Below are 25,958 nucleotides of genomic sequence, written 5' to 3'. Positions count from 1 at the left end.
GTCCGATGTAATAGACTCGGGGGAGTCCACGTGCTTCCTCTTGCACAATCTCTTCCTTGGGGCCCCTCTGAAGACAACTCAAGAACCCTCAGGAGGAGGGGAACCCCCAATGGGGGTAACCTCAGGCCCAGGGGCTCCACTGCCTACGGACAGGGGAACTGCCAAAGACCCAGTCTCCACGCCCAGGGAAGGTGCCGGTAAAGCCGAAGAGATGGCCAAGACTTGGCCAAGGCACTCCTCATAGCTCTGAAAGCCGGACCCCAGAATCCTGGGAGTGTCCGGTCCCCGGAGCCATGACAGCAGACGGAAGTCCCGCAGCCGAAGCACCGAGAGGGAGGCTCGGAACCGACAGCATAGGTCCCGAAACATCACCCTCAGGTCCAGCCGAAGAAGTCCGTGTACCAAACTCGGACCCGAAGGCCGGGGTTGGAGTAAGGGTCGGAGCCGACCCTAAGACCTCTACCGGCTCCGACAGCACCTGCTCCAACGGAGCCGAAGCGGTCGGAGGAGGAATGGCAATGACATGGGCATGGGCTGTCGGCTCCGAAGCCAACTGGGTCGGAGCCGAAACAAATTTTTGAAAGACTGGGGACTGGAACAGTCTTTGGAGCACCCTGTCTATGTCCGAATCTGACATCCTCGATGACCTAGAGGATACTGAACGGGTTCGAGATGGCCTGTCCAACGGCCCCAAGGGGCTAGGGGACCGGCTCCGAGGCGATTCGATGACTATCGGAGCCGAAGGAATACCCAAACTAGTTTCCATCGGTGCCGAGGAGGGCTTCGGCGCCGAGGAGGAAGTGTCTGAGCGGACAACCTTCATCGGCTCCGAAACCAGTGGAGCCGATGAAGATGACCCGCCTCTCGATGCCCCAGCCATCGGCTCCGAAGCCAGAGGAGTCGAGACTGGTAGCATCGAGGCAGACCGTTCCGACCTCGGCTCCGAAGTCCTTGGAGCCGAAGGAGAGGCCTGCCTATGTCTTTTGGCGGTCGGATCCGACGGACTGGTCGGAGCAGATGCCCTTTTCTTTTTAGCAGGAGAAGGAGAGGATGCTAAAGCTTCTTCAAAGGAGGGTTTTATAATGCCTTTCAATATGAGCTTATTTTTCCTCTCTTGGAGGACCCTTGAGGAAAAAGCGTGACACACGCTGCAGGACTCCTGCAAATGTTTTGCACCCAAACAATAAACACAGAGAGAGTGGTCATCTGTGATAGACATTTTAAAGTTGCACTTGGTGCACTTTTTAAAGCCTGAAGGCCTAGGTACCTGAGACATTCTGAGTTAGTCAAAACACAGTAGATCCCTAAACAGAACAGAAGTCACCTACAACCAAAAAGACCGGGAAAGGCCTTTCCACACAAGAGGTACTCCTAGTCAACACTCACAACACAAAAATTTACCAAGTAAATTTCACCAAACGCACTCTAAACACAAGAATAGCTGTTAAAACAGCTTTCTGTTGAAGAATAAAGAAATTCCTGACAGAAAAACTAGTGAAAATAATCACTACTTAGCTCAGCCAGATCGAGACCACGTCTTCACTTGTTAGCGGCAAACGAGATCTGGGGGACTGGTAGTGGTGCATCCTGGGATATAGTAAGCTCAGCCAATAAGAGACTTCGCTCTTTGGCATAAGTGTGCCGAGTCGGAGCCGAGGGATCGGCTCCGAACCCATCAGTCAGAATGTAGGCGAGATAGGATCACATAACATCTAGCACATCACTAAAAAACTCTTAAGGCATTTCCTTTCTAACAATAGCAAATAAATATATACGATCACTACCTATCCCTCTTTATACAGGATAGTCCTTATCTGAACAGCTGCACCATGCAAAAAAAAAATGTGATTTTAAGACAAAAATATTCCCCAAATTTCCTCTAGGACATTGGATACACAGATTATTTTGCATCTGATACACCATATTATACAACACAGAAATAAGTCAAATTCTAAGATGCAAGCTTTTATTTGGTCAAATATGTGATGCCCACCATTCGTTGTACATTGTTTGCTGCAAATTTTCATGTTTCTACTTAAAAATGTCTCACTTTGGGCATTTAAAACCATCAATGAAGTTTTTTCATTCCTTGGCAGCCAAACTGCAAATATTGGTAGATGATGAAGTCATCAAATCACGATATTGTCTCAACAACAGTGAGAATGGCAGTCACAGTTTAATAACTAGAATAAGTTTACTTGTCACTTAGGGCAAGCACAAAGAAGGAATTTTCATCTTCATGCCTAAGGTAACCCACTCTGTGTTAACTGCTGCATAGATAGGTGAGAAGGCTCACAGTTTATTATTAAAAATAAGACTACAGAAAATGCCAAACTTTCCCTCACAGCACAGTCAAAACCAGTCAAGACAATATAACAATCATGATCGCCTAACGCAAGCACATGAACCTTTCAAACTTGATATACTGCAGAAAAAAATGAACACATTTTTCAGTTAAGTTGTGAAAATACTTATATATTTAAGTTTCTTCTTCAGATAACACCTCCTCCCAGCGAGCTGGACAGCCCACAAACAATTGTGATCTCTGAGATCATAAATCGGATGTCCACCAGATCTGGCACATTTGCAGCTCTAACCAAACCTAAACCTTGTACATTTTTATGTATGCCTTAACACTGAATATGTTCAAATCTCTAATGCAGATGCATTAAGAAGTGGCCACAGATGCACTTCCACCTCCAAAAATAAATCTTCAGCATACCTTGCAAATGTTATTGCAAAGCAAAGTGTGCAGCAGTTTTTTTGATTTTCTGTGATGTTCAAGAATGCTCCAGCAGTGATAAAAAATTATACTGATAATGATGATGATGATAGTGATACTGGTGATAAAAAATGCAAGATTGTGCAACATCAAGGTAAACCATGCAGAAATACACACTGAAGAATACAAGTGTTGTTGCGGGAAATTGAATTTTAGTCATAAATATCTATGCATGTTCTTTCAAATTTCAGGCAGGCATTGAAAAACTAGACCTGATATCTGTAACTGGGGTCCACTGGTTAGCTGAAAAAGCATTTTTGCTAGTCACAATGACAAGCTACATGCGACTAAAAGGTCATCCACGAGTATGAAGTTCTACTGACACCAGCATGTGCTTTAGTCCATTTTGGTCAACTATCAATGTATAGTGCTATGTTCAAATGGATACAACAGATGTTCAGGTAAATACGAATGCTAATGAAAATTAAATTTCCCATGTGATTCTTTCAGATAAAACTGTGTTAAACTGTTAAAGCCTATTAGTCACGTTCCATCAGACCTGGTGAAGTGCATGTTTTCTTTACAAGAAAAGTTAATCAGTGAAGATCATTAGTGCTCATTTGCTGTAACATATGATACCGTCTGAAATCTAAATACAAACCTCATGAGTTTTTACCATTTGTTGTGCATTCTCCAGCTGTTTCCTGAGATCCATTACTTGCTTCTGAGATTCTTTAAGTTCATCCTGTAGTCGTGTAACCTGGCACCTTTTCCTTCTGATACTACCAAGTGAGCGTTCAAGTTCAGTTTTCAACTCTAGTACAATATCATCTTTGGACACTTCTTTTTCAGGCATTCCATTCTGCAATGAGCTTCAAAATTAAAACATTCAAGAATAAATGACTTGTATATTTATGATCAAAATGCTTCAGTGTAAATTAGACTATATATTTTTTTTTTTCTAAAAGAGTAGTTTTTCCATATATTTAATTAGATCATTCAAAATAAGTGAACTTTTAGTTATGTACTTACCATAACGATAGATGTATGTGATCCATCTCGCCTACATTCATTACTGACGGGCTCAGAGCCGATAGTCGGCTCCGACTCGGCCACTATAACTAGCACGAAGTCTCTCATTGGCTGGGCTAACCCTGTATCCCAGGAAGCATCATGCCCAAACCCCCAGATCTTGTTTGCCCCAATATTATCTTCCCACATACACCACACCACAAGGATATATATGTAATAATATCCTCAGAGGAATCAGAATACAAGTTTCCTCCAAGTCCAACAGGTAGGGGGAAGGAGGGCGGGTATGTAAGAATGTGGGCAAGATGGATCACATATATCTATCGTTATACTAAGTACAAAAGATGTAATGTGATCCTATCTCGCCTACATTCATTACTGACGGGACAGCGTCCCTAGCACCTAAATCCCGGGAGGCTCACTGGAAAACACTCCTGAGCACTGTGGAACCAAAGGAAGCCCGACCTCTAGAGGCCACGTCCAGTTTGTAATGAGAAATAAAGGTATGTGGAGAAGTCCAAGTAGCCGCTGCACATATCTCATCTATGAATAGTCTAGCATGAAAGGCCACTGAAGTTGACATAGCCCTGGTAGAATGCGCCTTAAATGGAAAGGGAAGATCCTTACCCGCTAATGCATAAATAAATGAGATGCAGTCTCTAATCCACTTAGCTATGGTGCCCTTAGTTACAGATCTGCCAATTCTATTGTCTGAAAAGGACACAAACAACTGATCTGATTTCCTTCTCCTCTCCTGTTGTGTCCTATTTAAATAAAACCTCAGTTGTCTATGCACATCCAACTGGTGAAATTTGTATTCCGCTTTGTTGGAAAACCGTGGAAAAAAGACCGGAAGCTCAATAGACTGGTGGAGACAAAGGGCAGAAGAGACCTTAGGGAGAAAAGAAGGATTAAGTCTCAGAAATACTCTGTCCTTATGAAAAATTAAATAAGGATGTTTAACAGAAAGGGCTTGAAGCTCCAATACCCTTCTGGCTGAAGTTATGGCTACCAAGAAGGCAGTCTTCCATGACAAAAATTTCAATTCGCAGGAGGCTGCCGGCTCAAAGGGAGAAGATGTCAAAGCTCTGAGCACCACATCAAAATGGCAAGACAGGTTACGAAACCGGAGGGCAAAGCAACCAGGCTCCTTTCAGAAAGGCTTTACACAGCTTATGACCCATGAGGGAAGGCTCATGTGCAACATGATAATTGGAGATTGCTGCCAACTGAACCTTTATAGTGGAGGCAGCCGAGCCCTGTCTAAAGAGTGCTGCTAAGAAATCTAACACCGCCGACACAAAGGCTGTAAGGGGATCAAGATCACGTTGCTGAGCCCAAATTGCAAATCTCTTCCATTTACTAGAGTATATTTTCCTAGTAGAAGACTTGTGGGAGGAAGACAGAATATGTACTACTTCCGGGGTAAAAATATGCTGTCTGACTAATGTTGGAAGTGGAGAAGCCAGGCAGTGAGCTTGAGTGCTCGTAGGGATGGATGGAGCTGTCCTGACTGATGAGTCAATAGGTCTGGAGCTGGGTCTAGAATCCAAGGACCATCCACTGCATACTTCCGAAGGAAGGGGAACCAAACTTGATGGGGCCAGTGTGGTGCGATCAAAATCATCTTGCTTCCCAAGCAGGTAACCTTCTGAATCACTCTTGGTAGAAGAGGGGAAGGCGTAGAGCAGACCAGAGGTCCAACTGTGGACTAGAGCATCCCTGGGTGACTCCCCCTGTGGGGGGATCAGAGTGAAAAAATTGCTGCACTTCGCATTCAGGGAGCTGGCAAAGAGGTAGCAGCAGGGAAGGCCCCACTTGGAGAAGATCTGAGCAGCCACTCTGTCGTTCAGGGACCACTCGTGAGGCATCAGAATAGCTCTGCTCAGCCTGTCTGCTATCACACTGGACTTCCCCGGAATGTGCGTTGCCACTAGAAAGCGCTGGGAAGCGATTGCCCAATTCCACACTCTCATGGCCTCCCTGTAAAGGGGGTAGGACTTGGTTCCTCCCTGCTTGTTCAGATACCAGACAACCGACATATTGTCGGAAAGAATCGCAATAGTTCCCCTGGGAAGAGAGCTGTGAAGTGCCTGCAATGCTAGAAGCACCGCTCTCATCTCTAGAACATTGATATGCAAGTGAACCTCATGGTCTTGCCACGTACCTTGGACCGTCTCGCCCAGATAATGCCCCCCTCACCCTATCTGGGAGGTGTCCATGGTTACTGTGGCAATAGGGGACGGGGGGCTCAAGGTTCTCCCTTGATTCAGATTGGACGAGAGAAGCCACCAACGCAGATCTTGCCGGTATCTCTCCGTGATGAGAATCGGATGGGACAAGGGACGTTCCCGATATGACCACTGGGCAGAAAGGAGCCACTGAAGTATTCGCATGTGTAACCTGGCTAGCGGAACTAGGAGAATGGTAGCCGCCATTGATCCCAACAACTGAAGAACCATCCTGGCTTGGGCTTTTTCCTGGGGTAGTAAAGCCAGGACTTGGGCCTGTAACACCTTTATTCTCTCTGTCGGTAGGAAAGCTTGCATCTCTACAGAGTCTAGCTCTGCGCCGATAAAGGCAACACGCTGTGATGGCAGCAATACAGACTTTGCCCAGTTGAATGAAATCCCTAGAAGATGGCCCAATTTGACAGTAGCTCTCGTGGCTTGAACAAGTAGATGCCTGGTGGGGGCAGTGAGGAGCCAGTCGTCTAGATAAGGAAACACCTGGAATCCTAGACGTCTCAGGTGAGCTGTCACCACTGCCAGACACTTGGTGAACACCCTGGGGGCTGTGGTGAGACCAAAGGGCAGGGCCCGGAATTGAAAATGACTGGCTCCCAGCCGGAAGCATATATGATTCCTGGAAGCCTTGTTTATTTTGATGCGATAATAGGCATCCTTGAGATCGAGGGAGCACATCCATACTCCTTTTTCCAGCAATGGGAAAATGGATTGCAAAGTGACCATTCGGAACTTGGACTTCTTTACAAAGCGGTTTAGGCGGCTGAGATCCAGAATGGGTCTCAAGTCCCCTGTTCTTTTTGGCACCAAAAATAACCTTGAGTAAGTTCCTAATCCGATCTGGTCTGCGGGGACTGGTTGGATGACTCCTTTTTCTAGCAGCTTTGAGACCTCTATTGCTGCCTGATCCCATTGACTGGGTGGAACATCCGGGATTTTTCTTGATGGCGGGGGGGGGGGACGAATAAAGGGAATGGTGTAACCTCCGTTGATGATACGAAGCACCCATCGATCCTGAGTGATGGACTCCCAGGCCTGAAGATGCTCCAAAAAACGACCCCAGACTGGCTCCGGAGACGCAGAGTCGGGTAATCCCTCAGGGACATTGGTAGGAGGAACCTTCCATTAAAATTACCCCCTCCTCTGCCCCTGGAGGGGGGGGGTCACTGATGGGCAGGGGAAGACTTTTGAGACTTTCTGAACCACATTTTCCCTCCCCTCTGAGCCTTGGGATAAGGTCTAGAGGGAAGCGAAAAACGGGCCCCAACGGCAGACAAAGTCTTACCCTCCTGCTCACATCTAGTGAGGGTGTCTTTCACTTTAGGTCCAAAAAGGGAGGACCCGTTGAATGGGGCGTCCGTGAAAGAAGACTTAAAAGCCTCCACAAAATGACACAAGTGCATCCAAGCTTGCCTCCTGAGGGCTACGCCTGAACTCGCGGCTCTACCCGCCCCCTCGGCTGCATAAGATATGAGCCTCATGGACGAGTTGACGATGGAAGAAAGGGTAGACAGCTGGGCGTGAACAGACTGGGCCAACGCCTCAGGCAAGTTACCCGACAGGGTATCTCCCAACTACTTTATGAGATCCCTTTGGAGCCGCGTAAAATGACACAAGTAATTGAGCGACCGCAAGGTAAAGATCGCTGAAGACAGGATAGGCTTCCCATACCTATCCATACTCCTAGACTCCTTGTTAGGAGGATGGATGGAAGTAGAAGCCTCTGCCATGTCCTGCTGGGTGGCAGACGCCACCACCATAGCATCCACAGGTACTTCCTTGGTCAAATATTCTTTTCCAGGAGGCGCAGATAAGAACTTATTGGGGCGACTAGGAACTGGCTCCACAGAGTCAGGGTGTTCCCACACCCTTCGGCAAATAAGATCCAATAATTCATCGAAGGGTGGAGACACCCAGGAGGCGGAAGGCTGGGTTCCGAAGGCCTTGAGGAAGACTGACTCGTCCTCAGAAGGGTTTTTGGATGGCCAGTCGCCCTGCTGTCTCAAGATCTCCAGGATATCGGAGTACGAGACATCATCAGAGGACGGCTTCGGGGACCCTTCTCCATCATCGAGGTCAGTGTCCGAGGCGACAGACTCATCTGGGGAGTCTACGTGCTTCCTCTTACACAACTTCTTCCTGGGAGGCTCTTCAGGCACAGACTCTGAAGGGCCATCAGAAAGTAGGGGACCACACATGGAGGTGTCCTCAGGCCTAGGAGCCCCGCTGTCCAGAGATTGGGGGGCACCAGAAGCTCTAGTCATAGCATCTAGGAAAGGAGTTGCCGATTCAGGTGAAGTCACTATTGAATTGGCCAGCGCGCACCTCATAGCCTCGAAGGCAGGTCCACCAGAATCGGATGAAAAACCCACCTCTGAGACCAGAATCGGATGAAAAACCCACCTCCGAGACCATGACCGGAGTCGGGGTACCCCTAGCAGAAGCACCAAGGGGGAGACTCGGAGCCACAGCCTGAAGCCCCGATGTATCCCCCTCGAGTTCGACTGTGGACACCCGAGTACCGAAACCTGTAGAAGGAATGGAAAAGGTTGGAGCTGAGGTCGGATCCGAAAGACTAGCAGTAGGTTTCAGAGCCGACCCACGGACTTCACTCGATTCGGCAGACTCCAGCTCCGACGACACCGAGGTTGTTGGAGGAGGAAGAAATGGAACCGATATAGTAGCTGGCTCCGGAGCCGACTGGGCTGGAGCCGAAAATAATTTAGTTAACACTGGCGACTGGAGGAGCCTCCGGACCACCCTATCGACATCCGAATCCGAGAGCCTGGAGGACTTGGAGGAGACAGAAGGAGGTCGAGAAACCTTCTCTATTGGAACCGAGACAAGACTGGGGGAACAGCTCCGAATTGTCTCCAAAAGGATCGGAGCCGAAGCAGGCTCGAGAACCACTGCAACCTCCTTCAGCGCCGGCGACCGTGGAGTCGAAGAAGCCGACCCAGCAACAGACAACACTTCCTGCGGCTCCGAGACCAGTGGAGCCGAGGAAGGAGACATGGCCTTGGACAGTACTTCCTGCGGCTCAGAGTCCAGTGGAGCCGAGGAAGGAGATATAGTTTTAGACCGTTTCTCCAGAGGCTCCGATGAACTAGTCGGAGCCAGAGACTTCATTTTAGTCTTGGACCTGGATTTCTCAGAGAGAGGAGAAGATGCCAAAGTTTCCTCAAAGGAGGGTTTAATCAAACCCTTAAGGATAAGTTTATTTTTTTTCTCCTGTAAAACCCTGGCAGAGAAGGCATGACACACACTGCAGGATTCCTGCAAGTGTATGGCACCAAGACAATATACACAGATGGCGTGGCCATCAGTCAGCGACATCTTATATGCACATCTGGCGCATTTTTTAAAGCCAGATGGCTTATGTTCTTTTGGTTCCTTGCCCGACATAAGGAACACAATCCACAAGTAGAGCAACAAAAATTCGATTTAAACTATAAATCACATGAAGCACACTCAGCAACACAAGGTAGGGAGGGAGGAAAGGGCTCTAACTTAAACGCCCGAACACTAACGACACAAGATAGGGCAAAGGCCCTCTAACTTAAACAGGCCTAGCCCACCAAACAGAAGGATTAACTAACAACAAACGCAATCAGTCACAAAAAATGGATACAACAGACAACGTAGCTATTAGAATAGCTTTTTTGGTATAATAACTCGAGCAACAGCTATAAGTTCAAAAAAAAGAGGGGGTACTAAGCCACAGCCAAGTCGAGACCACGTCCTTACTCTAGGAGCAGCAAACAAGATCTGGGGGTTTGGGCATGATGCATCCTGGGATACAGGGTTAGCCTAGCCAATGAGAGACTTCATGCTAGTTATAGTGGCCGAGTCGGAGCTGACTCTCGGCTCCGAGCCCGTCAGTAATGAATGTAGGCGAGATAGGATCACATTACATCCACTGTTACAGCCTATAAGTCAATAGATAACACTTAAAACTGCAACTAAAGCTGGCACACGTTATGCGGCATAGAGTGATAAGGCCTTAACTATACCTCATATGATCTTTGCTCAATTAACGGAATGGGAAGCTGGATGAGTTGGGAATGTAGGATGGGACAGAATATCTAAAATCAGTTAGCCCACACTGAGTGGAGGGAGGTAGTTTGGCACAAGGCAAAAACCTACAGTAGTACAAGGTGTATGGCATGTAGCAGTATGGAACAAGGTTATGGTTACACTGCAGTAAGCTAGGGGGACTTAAGTGTGTTTGCATGCATTGCCCAAGAAAGCAACTGTACTAGATAACTCGGACACAATGTGGAGAGCATGTTAGCTGTGAGGATGAGGGGATACCAGAGAATGACAGCACACTCTCAGTGCCCAGCATTTCTCTCTAATCAACCAGCAGCTGGCTCTTGCCTGATCAGGAACAAACGGACAAGGAGCTCCTGCCTCTGTTGGGGGAATGATTGGGCTATCTCCTAGAGGAATAAAATGGGTTAATAGAGTGCCGAAAAAGGGACTTGATAGTCACATGAGGCTTTGAGGGAAAAAAAAACTGAAGTTAAACTAGTAATAACTGATTGTTTACACTGTATAAGCATCATATTTTATAAACATGGACACAAAAGTAAGTACCTACAGCTACTATTTTTTGTCACGTTATTTAATTCAAAAACACCCATTTTCTTCCATCATATAGGATGTAATCACCCCATATCATTGCCTTCAATTTTTCTAGATGGCAAGCCCACAATGTGAAACAAAGTTTAATGACAGAGCCTACTACTTAATTTCTAACTTTATTAAAATTGAAACAACCAGAGAAGGGAAAAAAATGGAAGAAAAACATTTGAAGAGGGAGGATAGAGACACTCATTTAACTAGTAAGCAAGAAATCACAACAACCTAAGCTACAACTGTAAAAATATATCAAGCTACATTTTACAGTCACACTGATTACAAATAATCAAACAGGCAACATTACTTAGACATCAAATTAAAGACATCACAAAAAAGTAGAAAGAGCTCCTTAACTGCTTTAAGTCTCCATATTGCCTTACAGTTGCACCATGGTCACCCAAAGGAATATTTGTTGCCAAGAAACATCTGGAGACTAACTGCCTTTACAAACCTAAAAATGGAAACAGACGGCCTTCCAACATGATCAAACTGATCAGCTTAAGACACAGAAAACAAAAGTTATGTACTTACTGTAATGATAGACCCCTGTTGTCTTATTTTCGCCTAGTTCAACATGTGGATTGTTTGATCCATTCAGATCCACCATTGGTGCCCTTCGCTAAAGTACTGGATCTAAGAGCTTTGACTCCTCCCCTACCCACATTCCCATCTTCTGCCTCAGATCGAGTTTGCTAGATGGCTTCAACTAGTGACAAATTATGTATAGAAAATAAAAAAGGGAAAAAATCAAAACCACTATATGAGCCAAGAGGTACAAAGGGTCCGACAGTGTCCATAGGAGATCTTGCCACTCTCAAGAAAAAATAAGTGACAATTTGGCAGTGGAAGGGAGGAAGGGGGGTTGAACCAGATGAAAATATAACAACATGGATCTATTGCTATGTTAAGTACACAACTTTCAAATCAGATGTAATCTATTTTTATCTAATTTAACATACGAGACAGATTCTCAAGCTACCAGACAGAGACCAGGGTGGATTCAAGGAAGGACATTCCAAAGTATGGTAGAACGAAAAGATGTGCGAATCCTAGACTGCACATCTAACTTACTTTGAGATATAAAGGTATGAGTAGAAGACCAACTTGCTGCGGGACATATTTTACTGATAGGCATTCTTTTTGCAAATACTGTTGAGATTGCCTTTGCCCTAGTAGAATGAGCCTTGGGCTTTGATTGTAAAGACATGCTTCTTGACTTATAAACAAATGGAATGAAGTCTGCTAACCATTTTAATAGGGTTACTTTAGACAATGATTCTCCAAAGCTTTGTATTGAAGGAGAACATGAACATTTATAATCTGAGATTCAGAAACTCTTAGTACGATGGAGCTAGAACCGGAGTTGTCTATGTACAACTAATTTAAGTAGAGTATAACTGTTGTACGCCATGTGAAAATTTGAAAGGGCAGATGACTGGACTTTAACTGCAGAGTAACTTGAGCAAGCCCTGATTAGTTCCAATAGAAACTTAAATTTCAGGTAAGGGTGCTGAAAAGGGTCTAGGCCCTTTGAAAAGGCCCATATAGAACAATGCTTCCATTTCCTTTGCATATCTTCTTGGTTGAGCCCCTTTGAGAAGAAGATATGAAATGGACTACCAGGGAAGAAAGCCTGGTATCTCTGGAAATTGTTAAAATTGGAGAAACCATATAATCAGTTTCAGGGCCTTGAGATCCAGTAGAGGTAGCCTAGACAAGTGACTGAGGAGATCCGGAAATGGATTCAGAACCCATGGTGAGTGCATCAGATGAGGCCAAAGAAAGGGGAACTATACCTGCCAAGGCCAAAAGGTCGCAATGAGGATTACCTTGGTCTTGCACTTCACAGCTTTATGGATGAAATTGGTGATGAGGGAAATTGGTGGAAAGGCAAAAAGAAGACCTTGGGGCCAAAGATGGACTTGAGCATCTCTTGATGACTGCCCCAGTTGAAAGATGAGGATGAAGTAAACTTTGCATTTATTTGTTCGCACAAGCAAAACGATTGCACCATGGACAGCTCAGCAGCTGAAAATCTCTGTTGCCACTGTTCTGTTGAGAGACAACTTGTGAGGCAATAGTATAGTTCTGCTCAATTTGTCCGCCACAATATTGGCCATCCCAGGTGTGCGCTGCTAACAGAAAGTAGCTTGAAGACATCACCCACTGCCAAAATGTCATGGGCTCCTGGCAAACAGTGTATATATGTGTTCCACCTTGTCTGTTAATATACCAAACCACCATGTTATCCAAGTGGATGGCGATCACATCCTGGGGTAGGAGGACCTTTGATGCCTGCAACGTACTGAGGACCACCCACAACTCAAAGACCTTAATGTGGGGTTTTGCCTCTGTTTATGAACACATTCCTTGAACTGTCTTCCCTTCCAAATGCCTCCCCCCTCCAAGAAGGGTCATGTCTGGGGTGACTGTGGATTTGGGAGCAGGGGGACAGAAATGTCTGACCAGAACAACTGTGTGGGATAAAATCCACTGCTGAATATGGCCTCTGGAGACTTGAGTCAGGAGAATCATATGGTGAAGAGGATGTTGCTTTTGTGACCATTTTACAGACTGTGTCTACTACAGAACTCTCATGTGGTATCTGGCCAAAGAAACCAGAGTTACAGATTAACCCATTAGTCCTAAAAGTCACAGAATGAGTTGAGTTTGGGGCAGATTATGTTTCATCACTTGGAGGGCTAAAGACCTTAAGAACTTGCCTCGTGTTAGGTGAAGTTTTGCTAGTTGATATACTGTGTATGTGGCAGCCTATGAATTCTATGATCTGAGAAGGGGACTGCTTGTTTTATTTTACTTTATTTAGATATCAAAGTGAGTTGCTAGATACAGACAGGATGATTGATGTCGCAATAGTAGAGATCCCTGGAGGCAGCAGTTAGAAACTAATTGTCTAAATATGGGAAGACCTGGATTCCTTGAAGTCTGAGATAAGATGTGATGGCTGCCAATAACTTTGGGAACACCCAGGTGACTGTGGTGAAACCAAATGGCAATGCTTTGAACTGATAGTGATTCGCTTCTAGCTGGAAAGAAATGGAGGAATCTCAAGAACTGCCTCTGGAGCAGAGTAGAGGAGGGGCGATGACTACAACTCTGATTTGAGATATACAAGTATCCTATTTTTTTGGCTTATTTATACTGATTATTGCTTCTAGCAATGAATATATAGGTTCATAGGTTGGTACTAGGCTATCAGCCCTAGGGCCTATACAAGCCTAGCCATAACAATTCCCTGGCTATTTCTTCCCACATTATTTGCTTTCCTGGACCCCTGTCTAGCAGGGCGACTGACGTGATCCCTGGGGTGAATTTCCTTTCTTCCATCCAATCGTCAAGGTTCCTCTTGAAGAAGTCCAAAGAGGCACTCTGCTTGACATGTATGGGCAATCTATTCCAGAGTCTGGGGAGTCTCTGGGTCAGGAACCTATCCCTCCAGCATGTTTTGTTTATTGTGATGACAAGGTTTAGATCCCTGGAGCATGTAGCTCTGAGGGATTGGGATTTCTTTAAGTGTAGCATGTCCACCAGCTCTGGGTTTGACATGGCCTTGTATGTTAAGCAGAGATCGCCTCTGAGTAGACGATATGCGACAGAGTATAGCTGGAGTTTTTTAAGGCGGTCAGCGTAGGGCATCTGCTTTAGGCCTGTGATTCTTTTAGTGAGGTATTTCTGAGGCCTTTCCAGTTGTTGCAGATGTCTTGAGAGGTACATACCAAATGGGGCGTTGTATTCTATAATGGGTCTAATGAGGGATGAGTACAGTGGGACAATGACCTCCTTTTTTCTGGATGAAAAGCCCTTTGTGATGAGGTGTGCCACATAGAAGGATTTCCTGACTGTTGTGGCGATGTGGTTATCGAAGGTGAGACATGTCCCTAAGTCTCTTATCACACTTTCTGTGTTTAGTGTACTGCCACCTATATGGTAATTCATGGATACATGTTTTTTCCCAAAGGGGATAACAATACATTTCTTGGCATTGAGCTTGAGCCCATGGCTCTGGCACCAAGCATCTGTTTCTGTAAGGCCCTTTTGTAGAGTATCCACATCATTTGGGGATTCAATAATGGCTCCCAGTTTGCAGTCATCTGCAAACTTTGCCAGCCAGAGTCCCTTAGTGTTGACCTGTACTTCAGAGAAGTAGATGCCAAACAAGAGCGGCCCCAGGACTGAACCCTGAGGTACTCCACTTGTCACTTGTCTGGAGCTGGATTTGGAGTTGGCTACTTTTACAGTGTGGGTTCTATCAGTAAGCCATTTAGCAACCCATTGAGTGACATAGGGATTAATGCCCAACTTAGTAAGTTTATCTATGATTCCAGAGTGGGAGATGGTGTCAAAGGCCTTGGCAAGGTCTAGATAGGCTGTGTGGACCACCTTACCCTTGTCCATGGCTCTGGAGACTGATTCAAAGAAGTCAATCAGGTTCAGGAGACAAGATCGGCCCTTCACAAACCCAAACTGGGTGGGGTCCAGTGTTTGAAGGTTGCCAATGTCTTTGTTTATAAGTTCCATGATAATACGCTCCATGGCCTTGCAGATAAGGCTTGTCAGACTGATGGGACATTAGTTTCTGGGATCCAAGGTGGATCCCCCCTTGTGGATTGGGATAACTGTAGCTCTGCGCCACTCAGTGGGCACGAAACCTGAGGTGAGGCTATGATTAAACATGACACTTAGGTGAGGTGCCAGTTCATATTGTAATTTATGTAGTACACAGCCCGGGATGTCATCTGGTCCCATGGATGCTGTATTCTTGGCTTTAGAGAGTGCGTTTTGTACCTGTGTGGCCGTTATTACTGGAATTTGGGAATCTTCCGGTATTGAGATGGGCCATTTAGGGGGTGAGAGGGGGGGTGAAGTTGGCACTGAATCGATCTGCCAGGATATTGGCAATATCCTTCGGATCAGTATATTTAATGCCATTCTGTTTTAGCTCAGAGCAGATCTGAGCATTGCCATTTAGATTCTTGACATATTTATAGAATGCTTTGTGGTTGTCTTTGGAATCTTTGGCAATTTTATTTTCGTAACTAGCTTTGGAGGATTTTATGAGGCATCTCAGTTTCTTACGGAGGCTAGTAAGGGAGTTATTTGCATCCTGGGATTTTCCTCTTTTCTGCAAAAGTTTCTTCCTTTTGTTGTAAAGTTTGTTTATGGCAGGGGACCACCAGATTGGTTTCCTTTTTTTGGATGAGAGCATTTTGGTTCTATATAGCACTTTTTATTGCCTGCTGTGTACTTACTGTATTTTATTGCTATTAACTAATCTGCACGGGTAACTGAATTGTTTGCAGTTAAAAGCATTCTGTAGTCTCTTTGCTCCTTTATCTGTTTAAAAACTTTCATTTTGTGGCTCACTGCTGTCATAAAGATTTATGTAGTGTTTACTGTCTAAAGAGTGTAGACTAATAGCTTTAGTATTGGTCCCCACCCTTCCTCCCTGTTGGTGCCTTGTTGTTATACTTGGTGGTTTTGCAGTTGCCCGCCTCTACTGTAAATTTGATCTGGGACACTCCTCCCAGTCTAGTGCCATTAGCTCTTTCTACCTAATACAGAGAGAACATCTGAGAAGGCCTTCTGTTCCTCCTTTCCCCCTTTCTTAAAAAAAAAAAAAAATCTCCTTGTGTTCTGACTGTGCTTCTCAAACATTTTGGAAATATAGAGTATATTTTAGTGCATTTATTATAACTGTATTTGCCTTAATATTGCTACAATACAAGTGCTCTAGGTTGCACTACATCTGAAATGTTGCGTTTTAGCTGCTTTTCTGTATATACAGACTTCTCTGTATATGTAGACTAGCTACTGAAACTGATACAAATTCTACTGTCCATATTCACCGAAGATATTCACACCTCCAGGATAGTTGCCCAACACAATGCATTTGAAATTCTCCAGGTGCAACTAATACAAGGTAAGACTGCAACCCAAATTGTAGCTTGCTACAGATCCCCCACCATGACCCAAGATTCTCACTACACCTTTCTAAACATACTGGAAAATAGTAAGATACAACCACCCTAATACTGGGTGATTTCAACTACCTTGCCATTAACTGGAAAAACTACTCGGGCACAAACACCTTTTCCCAACGGTTCTTGGAATTCATAAATTCCAATGCCCTGGATCAACTAATCCATTGTCCCACCAGGGGCTCCAATATCCTAGACCTGGTCATTACCAACATGGGAGATAGATGCTCCACACCAGTGGTCATTCCCTCATTGGTCAGGTCTGACCATAAGCAAATCACCCTTGACATTCACATCCCACCCCCACCCCCCAGTAAGGAAACCTCCGTAAAAAACTTCTCCAAAGCCAACTTCATGCTACTGAAGTCAGACGTGACAAACTTCACGATACCCATGCAGACGGGATCTGAAAGTTCGACTGCTGAATCCAATACTAAGGCACTGTATGAGCACATCCACTCATGCATGAATCGTGCCATCCCAAATAGAATCAACATGCTCCCCTCCAAAAAAAGGAAGCCAACCTGGTGGTCCCCTGCTATAAACAAACTATACAACAGACGGAAGAAACTGTTGCAGAAGAGAGAAAAATCCCAGGATGCAAAAAACTTCCTCACCAGCCTCAGTAAGAAGCTGAGATCCCTTATAAAATCCTCAAAAGCTAGTTACGGAAATAAAATTGCCAAAGATTCCAAAGACAACCACAAGGCATTCTATAGTTATGTCAAGAATCTAAATGACAATGCTCAGATCTGCTCTGAGCTATAACAGATTGGCATTAAATATACTGATCCTAAGGATATTGCCAATATCCTGGCAGATCGATTTAGTGCTAACTTCACCCCCCCCCACCCCCTAAAGGGCCCATCACAATACCAAAAGATTGCCAAATTCTGGTAATCACGGCCACACAGGTAAAAACCGCACTCTCCAAAGCTAAGAATACAGCATCCATGGGACCAGATGACATCCCGGGCTGTGTACTACATGAACTACAAAATGAACTGGCACCTCACCTAAGTGTCATGTTTAATCACAGCCTCACCTTCAGGTTTCATGCCCACTGAGTGGTGCACAGCTACAGTTACCCCCCTCCACAATCCACCTTGGATCCCGGGAACTAGTGTCCCATCAGTCTGACGAGCCTGATTTGCAAGGGCATGGAATGCATTATCATGGAACTTATAAACAAAGACATTGGCAACCTTCAAACACTGGACCCCACCCAGTTTGGGTTCGTGAAGGGCCGATATTGTCTCCTGAACCTGACTGACTTCTTCGAATCAGTCTCCAGAGCCGTGGATGAGGGTAAGGCAGTCCACACAGCTTATCTGGACCACGCCAAGGACTTCGACACCATCCCCCACTCTGGAATCATAGATAAACTTACTAAGCTGGGCATAACTCCCTACGTCACTCGATGGGTTGCCTTACTGACAGATCCCAGACTGTAAAAGTAGCCAACTCTAAATCTAGCTCCAGACAAGTGGAGTACCTCAGGTTTCAGTCCTGGGACCACTCTTGGTTGTCATCTACTTCTCTTAAGTACAGGCCAACACTAAGGGGCTCTGGCTAACAAAGTTTGCAGATGACTGCAAACTGGGAGCCATTACTGAATCCCCAAATGATGTGGATATTCTATAAAAGGGCCTTACAGAAACAGATGCCTGGTGCCAGAGCCATGGGCTCAAGCTTAATGCCAAGAAATGTATAGTTATCCCCTTTGGAAAAAAACATGTACCCATGAATTACCACATAGGTGGCAGTACACTAAACATCGAGAGTGTGATGAGAGACTTAGGAACACAGGTGGACAGTGGTCTCACCTTTGATAACCACATCACCACAACAGCCAAGAAATCCCTCTATGAGGCACACCTCATCACTAATGGCTTTTCCTCCAGAAAAAAAGAAGTCATTGCCCCACTGTACTCATCCCTCATTAGACCCATTATAGAGTATAATGCCCCATTTGGTATGTACCTCACAAGATGTGCAACAGCTGGAAAGCCACAGAAATACCTCACTAAAAAAATTGCAGGCCTAAAGCAGATGCCATATGCTGACCGTCTAAAAAAAACTCCAGCTATACTATGTGGCATATCGTCTACTCAAAGGCAATCTCTGTTTAACATACAAGGTCATGTCAAACCCTGAGCTGTTGGACATGCTCCACTTAAAGAAATCCCAATCCCTCAGAGCCACAAGCTCCAAGGATCTAAACCTTGTCATCACAATGAACAAAACATACTGGAGGGATAGGTTCCTGACCCAGGGACTCTCCATACTCTGGAATAGACTGCCCATACATGTTAAGCAGAGTGCCTCCTTGGCACTCTTCAAAAGGAAATTTGATGATTGGATGGGAGATAGGAAATTCACCCAGGGGATCATGTCAGTCGCCCTGCTAGACAGGGGTCCAGGAAAGTAAATATTGTGGGAAGAAATATCCAGGGAATTGTTATGGCTAGGCTTGTATAGGCCCTATGGCCGATAGCTTAGTACCAACCTATGATAGCAGGTGTCCTGAACATTGATAGTGCACATCTAATTGTCCTTCCTCAGCAGATGCAGAAGTGACTGTACTGTGACAATCCGGAACTTTGTTTTATAAACTGATTCAGACTGCTGAGATCCAGTATTGGTATGAGGTCCCCTTGTCTTTTTTGGAACTAAATAGAATCTTTAACAGACTCTGGATCCTTGTTGGTCTTGAGGGACCAGCTGAATGACCCTCTTGTCCAGCAACCTTGAAACCTCTATTGCTGCAAATGCCAACTGATCAGGTGGAGTATCGTGAATTTTTTTTTTGTCTTGCCTTCAAGTATTCCAAAAAGGGTATAGCATAAACTCTCATAAAGATCCTTAGCACCCAAGAATCGGAAGTTATATTTTGCCAGGCTAGAAGGTATAAGAAGTGATCCCAGCTGTCTCCGAATGCAGCAGTTGGGCAAACATTCAGGGATGTTGATAAGGTTTTTCAGTGAAAGGTCCATGGAAATCTTGATTCTGCAGGCTGCCTCTACCCGGTGGGCAATGTCCGATGGAACTGCCTCTGGGAGGCCTAACTCCAGGAGTGTCCTGGTGAAAATCTTGTGATTTCTTGAACTACATTTTTCTCCCTCCTCTTTGAATGCTGGAAAAAGATCTTTAAGGAGGTGAAAACCAGAATCCTATGGCAGACAAGGTCTTACTGTCTTGCTCACTCCTGGTAAGAATTGTCTTAAATTTTGGTCTAAATAAGCTGGAACTGTCACTGGGGGCATTTATAAAGAATGTCAAAGGCTTCCATGAAATCACAGAGCAGTATAGAGGCATGATGTCAAAGGGTAATACCCGAGACAGCTGCCCTTGCTGTGAAATCTGCTGTATAGTACTGTCATGACCACATTCGAGGAAGACTGTAAGGTAAACAACTGGGCACCATAACATTCCATCTGTGTTGTCCATTTTCATTCTTCAACTGTTAGGCTCGGATCTGACTCTGCCACTTCTTCCAGATCGTAGAACACGAACTCTTGAGGTCCTCCATTTACCTATAATGTCCTAATCACCTTACATACCTCAGATCTAGTTTGCTGCTAATAGACCTACAGAGCAGTGAAAAAGAAAGGAAGGAAGGAAGCTATCTGGGCCTCAAAGAACAGAGGTTCTTCCAATATCCTTTGATCTTTCCAGGAGTAATTAAGGAGGGGGTTGTAAGAAGGAAGTTGAGGAAGAAAGAAAATGGACAACAGAGATGGACCATTATGGTGAATACATAACTTTTTTACCTGATGTTGTCATTTTCATTCATTCCTCAACTGTTGGAACAGAGTCTAAAGCTACCTAAATCATGGGAGGACTCTAAGGAAGGATAGTCTTGAGCTCAGCTGAGCCAAAAGCTGCTCTTCCCCTAGAGACCAGATCCAATTTCCAATGAGCAATAAAAGTATGAGATTAGCCCAAGCTGCAGTTGCACACATATCATCCATGGAAGTTCTAGACAAAAAGGTTGAAGAAGTTGCCATAGACTTAGTGGAATGGGTTTTTGATGGCTATGGCAAAAGCAAACCCACTATTTCATAAACAAAGGTAATACACAGTCAACCATTTGGCCGAATCCACTTTAGAAAACTTGTTTGCCTAATTTTGATTCAGAAAATGAAACAAATAATTGTTTGGATTTCCTCATATCTTTGATTCTGTGAAGGTAGAAGCATAACAGTCTGTGAACATCCAACAGGTGTAACATATATTTTTCTTTGTTTGAGAAATTTGGAAAGAAGACTGGAAGGGTGATAATCTGATTAATATTAGATTCTGACACCACCATAGGTAGAAAAGGATTGGTCCACAGAGATACTCTATCCTTGTTAACAATTAAATAAGGAGGTTTAGAAGAGAGCTTAAAATTCACACACACTTCTGGCAGAAGTAATAGCAACTAAGAAAATAGTCTTTCAGGTCAAACATTTTAATTTAGACTTAGATGATGGTTCAAAGGGGGGATGGGTTAAGGCCTGAAGAACAACATTTAAATCCCAAGGAGTAGTAGGATCCTTTAGAGAAGTCTAAGTAAATATGTTCCTCTTAAAAAAGCTTTGCAAAGCTTGGAGGAAGCTAAAGTTCAGTTATTTACTCCTATATGAAAGTTTAAAATGGCTGCTAATTTGACAGCTGAGAAGTTAGCCCTTTATTGAAAATCATAGCTAAAAAGTCAAAACCCTTAAAAATTGGTGCTGTGAGAGGATCTTTTTATGTGCCCAAAAAACAAATCTTTTCCATTTACCTTTGTAAACTTTTCTAGTGAAAGCTTTGTGGGATGACAATCGAATGTAACTGACAGGGTAGGAGAGCCTGGGTTGTCTGCCAATCAACAGAACTGCAGAAATCATGCAGTCAACTTGAGGCCTGAAATGGCTGGATGAGTTGTGTCTGTCAGGTGAGACAGTAGGTCTGGAGTTGGATCTAGAATCCAGGGTGGCTGCAGAAGATGTTGGTCAAAGAAAGGGAAAACAGATCTGATAAGACCAGTAGGAGGCAATGAGGATAACTGTGCTCTTCAATCGAGATGCTGTCTGGAGAAATTTGGGAATGATGGGGTAATGGTAGAAGTGTAAAGGAGACTGGAGAGCCAGGCATGAAGTAGAGTGCCCCTCGGGGATTCCCCCACTGATGGGATCAGGGCAAATAACTTGCTGCACTTGTCAAGTGGAGGTGAAAAAGCTCACAGCATGGTTGGCCCCATCGATAGAAAATCCTGTCCAACATCTTTATTTTGAGAGACCACTTGTGAGGCATTAGAATAGACCTGTTTAACCTGCTTGCAATCATGTTGGACACAAACTGACTGCAACCTTAAACCTTGACCATCATGTGTCTACTGTAGTAAGGATGGCTTTCTACGTAGCACACTTGATTAGTAAAGGCATTGCCTCGACAGGAAAGAAGGTTATAACTCCCTCTATACTCTGCACTAATCAGGCCCATATATAGTATAACGTCCCGTTCGGCATGTACCGTACAAAGCACCTGCAGCAACTGGAGAGACCTCAGAGTTTTCTAACAAAGAAGATCAAGGGACTCCAGCATGTGTCTTACACAGATCAACTTAAGTCCTGTCACTATACTCTGTATCATATAGACTTCTTAGGAGAGACTTGTGCCTGGCTCACAGAGTAATCTCAGACCCAAACCTAATGAATTTGCTGCACAATCATAAATCAAACGGTACCAGAGCTACCCACTCCAGGGACCTAAATATGGCCTGCGACTTAAATAGGACATGCTGGAGGGACAGATTTGTCTCCCAGCAACTGCTGCATCTTTGGAATAGGCTACCAAGTCATGTGAAACAAAGCACCTCTATGACACTGTTCAAAAGGAACCTGGACAAATGGATGGGGTACCATAAATTCTTACCATGGATAGTGCCCACAACCCTTCTGGACATGGGCAGTCATTACTAAATGAAATCCTGGGTATTGACTAGCATATCTATGGTATTACACTGGGATGAAACGGCTAGGCTTGAAATGATCTCTGGGTTGACAGCCTAGTAAACTCCTATGATCCTATTCCCTGGGTTTTGCACTGCTATCAGAAAACAACTGGATGACATTGTCCATTGCCATACTCTCAGAGGTTCTCGACAAAGAGGGTAAGACCTTTTTCCCCCATGCTTGCTGATATACCAGACCACTGACATACTGACCGTCTGAATTGCAATATTCCTGGTTGGCAGAATGTCTTAGAAGACCTGCAATGCTAGGAGGACAGCTCTTATCTCCAAGACACTGATATGCATGTAGACCTCTTCTGGTGACCATGTGCCTTGGACCATCCTTCCCAAGAAATGCCCCCCCCAGATCAGAGGCATCTATGGTCAATGTGGCCTTGAGTTGAGGGAGAACAAAAGGACGGCCTTCTTGTACTTGAATGGAATGGATGCACCACTTAAGGTAATTTTTGCAAGCGTGCATTATTTTGATTTTACTGGATAATGGTTGTTGGAGAACAGACCACTGAGTTGTGAGTGTCCTTCGAAGGATTGCCATACTGTACCTTGCCAGCAGTACAAGCATGATTACCACTGACATGAATCCCAGTGTTTGGAGTATCAGATGGGCTGAAAGAGAAGAACTCTGAATTAACTTTTTGACCTGGAACTGAATTGTCTGAACTGGAGACAGAGGGAGAGAAGCTATTTGAGTGACCGTACTGAACAGAGCATTGATGAATTCCACAGCCTGTGTTGGATGAGTTGGCATTTGTTGCAATTGACAGAAATCCCCAGACGAAAGCACAGCTAGAGTAAGTAGTCCCATGCTTGAATTACTTGATGCCTGATTGGAGTAGTCAGGAGTCAGTCGTCCAGTTATGGAAACACTCTGAATCCCTGCAGTCTCAAATATGCCACAACGACTGCCATGCACTTGGTAAACACCCACAGGGCTGAGGTCAGAATGGGTAATGACTAGCTCCAAGCTGGGAACACAGATATCTTCTAGATCATCTGTTCATTTTTATGTGATATTATGCGTCCTGAAGAAGTATCAAGCACATCCAGTCTTCCTTGTACAGAAACAGCAGAATGGACTGAACCGTGACCATCTGGAAATTTGTATGCTGAAACGACTAATTTAGATTGCTGACATCCAAGTCTGGTCTTCATCACCTGTCTTTTTTGGCACTAAAAAGAATCTTGAATAAGTTCTGGATTCTATCTGGTCTGGGGGGACCTCTTGGATGACTCTCTTCTAGCAGCTTGTTTATTTCTAACACTGCTGCTTCCCTCTGAGTGGGTGGAACATTGGGGATTTGAATTGATACTACAGGGTCAATGGGAAAATGGTACTTTATAACTTCTGGATATTATCCTCAGCACTTGCATATCTTTTGTAATTTCTAGCCAGACTCTCTGGTGCAGGGATAAACATCCTCCGACTGCCTCCAGAGATGGACAGGCGGGCCTCCTTTCAAGAGCCCTGATAGGATCCGTCAGAGAAAGTATCCCGGTATCCTTGATTATGCAGACCACCTCTGATGCAGGGATGGCATCATTCATTTGAGGTACTCCCCCTCTGGCCCTGGGAGAACTGTCTCCACGTGGATCTTGGAAAGGTCCCTGGGATTTTTTGAACCACATTTTCTGTCCATCTCACTGGTACCTAGAAAAGGTCTGTTGAGGTGTCGAAAAATGTATACTCATAGCAGACAGGGGTTTCCCTTCTTGCTCACACCATGTCCTTAACTTTGGGGCCAAATAAGAAGGTTCTATCAAAGGGAGCACTGACGAAAGAAGATTTAAAGGGTTCTGCAAAGTCACATAAATATATCCAGACATGTCTTCTGATGGAAATGCCTGAACCAGCCACCCATGAGGTACCTTCAGCTGCATGAGAGATAAGCCTCATGGACACGTGTGAAATAGACTGAAGGATAGCCAACTGCAAGGAAATAGTACTCTACCTTGGAGGATATGGTCCCAGAAAGGGAACTGGAAAGTTCATTGACAAATCCCTCTGGAGTCAAGTAAAGTGTGCCAGATAATTCAGTGACCTAAGGGTTATGGTCACTTAAGCACAGGCATGCTTCCAAAATCTGTCCAGTGCCCTACACTCACTGCTAGGGGGTGGACAGAGGAGCTTTGCTTTTCCACTTCCTTTTTAATGGCCCTGCTATGACCATGGCATCAATGGGTACCCCCTTATACCAGTGTGGTCTGTCCTTAGGTGGTGCCAGGATCCTGTCTGGTCTCTTTGGGATTGGTTCAGCTGTGTCTGGCTCCTTCCATGCCCATCGAGAGACTAAATCTATGAGCTAATCTGTGGGCAGAGTCACACAGGAGGTAGACAGGTCAGCTCCGAAGGCCTCCAGGAACACCAACTCCTCCTGGGGAGTGTTATCCGGGGACCAACCACCCCTTTGCTTTAAAAGTTCTAAAATGTCTCCAAAGGAGACATCGGGTGATCTGGGGGACCCTTCCCCTTCATCAAAGTCAGTGTCCTCAGTGGCAGACTCTTGTGAAGAGTCAAAGTGCCTCCTTTTGCACTGCCTCTCCCAGGGAACCTCCTTGGTGGGGTGCTCTGGAGAACAGCTCGTGCCGGCTGTCCGCGTGGAATGGATGACTGAGGCTCTGGACGCAAGATCACATGGAAGTGGGGAGTCAGAGCAGAGGAGGGTAGAAAAGTCTGAACTCTAAGAACAGGGAAGGCTCTCTTCAATACCTAGAAGGCAGAACACCTGGGAGGAAAAGAAACAAACGGATCTGACAAGACAGGCTTATGGACTATTGGCTCCCAACGTCCCACAGGCAAACTACCTGAGGAGGGTACTGGAGCTGAGCTGTCTAGCACTGAAACTGCAAGGAGTAGAGCCATCTCAAAATCAAATGCAACTCCCTGGAGCCAGTGCCAACACTACAGCTGTGAGAGTCATCCAGCTCTGAAGTACTTGGGGCCAGACAGCTTAGAGAAACCATCAGAGTCAAAGATGCCAACACCTTCGGATCCAAGGCATATGACTCCAAGTCTTTTGGATCCAATGGCTCTGAAACCAAAGGTAAGGAGCTATATCGGAGGTGTAGTACTAATGAGGGTCTCTGGACCCGATGAGGTCAGAGCCAGAACTCCCATTTGTCTCTGCGTCTTGAGGAACTTCATCATCATACTGTCCACATCTGCTTTGGATAGGCTCCTGGAAGACCAATTGGGTGAGGCCGTGGACAAGGATTATCAATGGTGATTAGTAGACTGTTCCAAAAAAAAAAAAAAAAAAAAAAGGCAATGGGAGCTAAGAGTTAATTGGCTCTGACAGTAACTGAGGAACATG

The 25,958-nt window shown here is 45.0% G+C and overlaps 1 protein-coding gene across 2 annotated transcripts in view; it reads right to left on the bottom strand.

Annotated features, from left to right (window-relative positions):
- The window catches only part of CEP152 (centrosomal protein 152), a 2,961,597-nt gene that overhangs the window by 1,376,522 nt on the left and 1,559,117 nt on the right, over nt 1-25,958 (bottom strand). Inside the window, exon 13 of one of the 2 annotated variants that reach the window (XM_044077591.1) lies at nt 3,384-3,594. In XM_044077591.1, coding sequence (XP_043933526.1) covers nt 3,384-3,594 — 211 coding nt within the window. The remainder of the gene's footprint in view (nt 1-3,383; nt 3,595-25,958) is intronic. The other variant, XM_044077592.1, reaches the window with a different exon arrangement.

The sequence above is a fragment of the Protopterus annectens genome, chromosome 7.part0, assembly GCF_019279795.1.
Source record: "Protopterus annectens isolate FY-2018-M chromosome 7.part0, PAN1.0, whole genome shotgun sequence".
NCBI lineage: Eukaryota > Metazoa > Chordata > Ceratodontiformes > Protopteridae > Protopterus > Protopterus annectens.
Note: the sequence above shows the minus strand (reverse complement) of the source record. Positions and strands in the feature narration are given on the sequence as shown.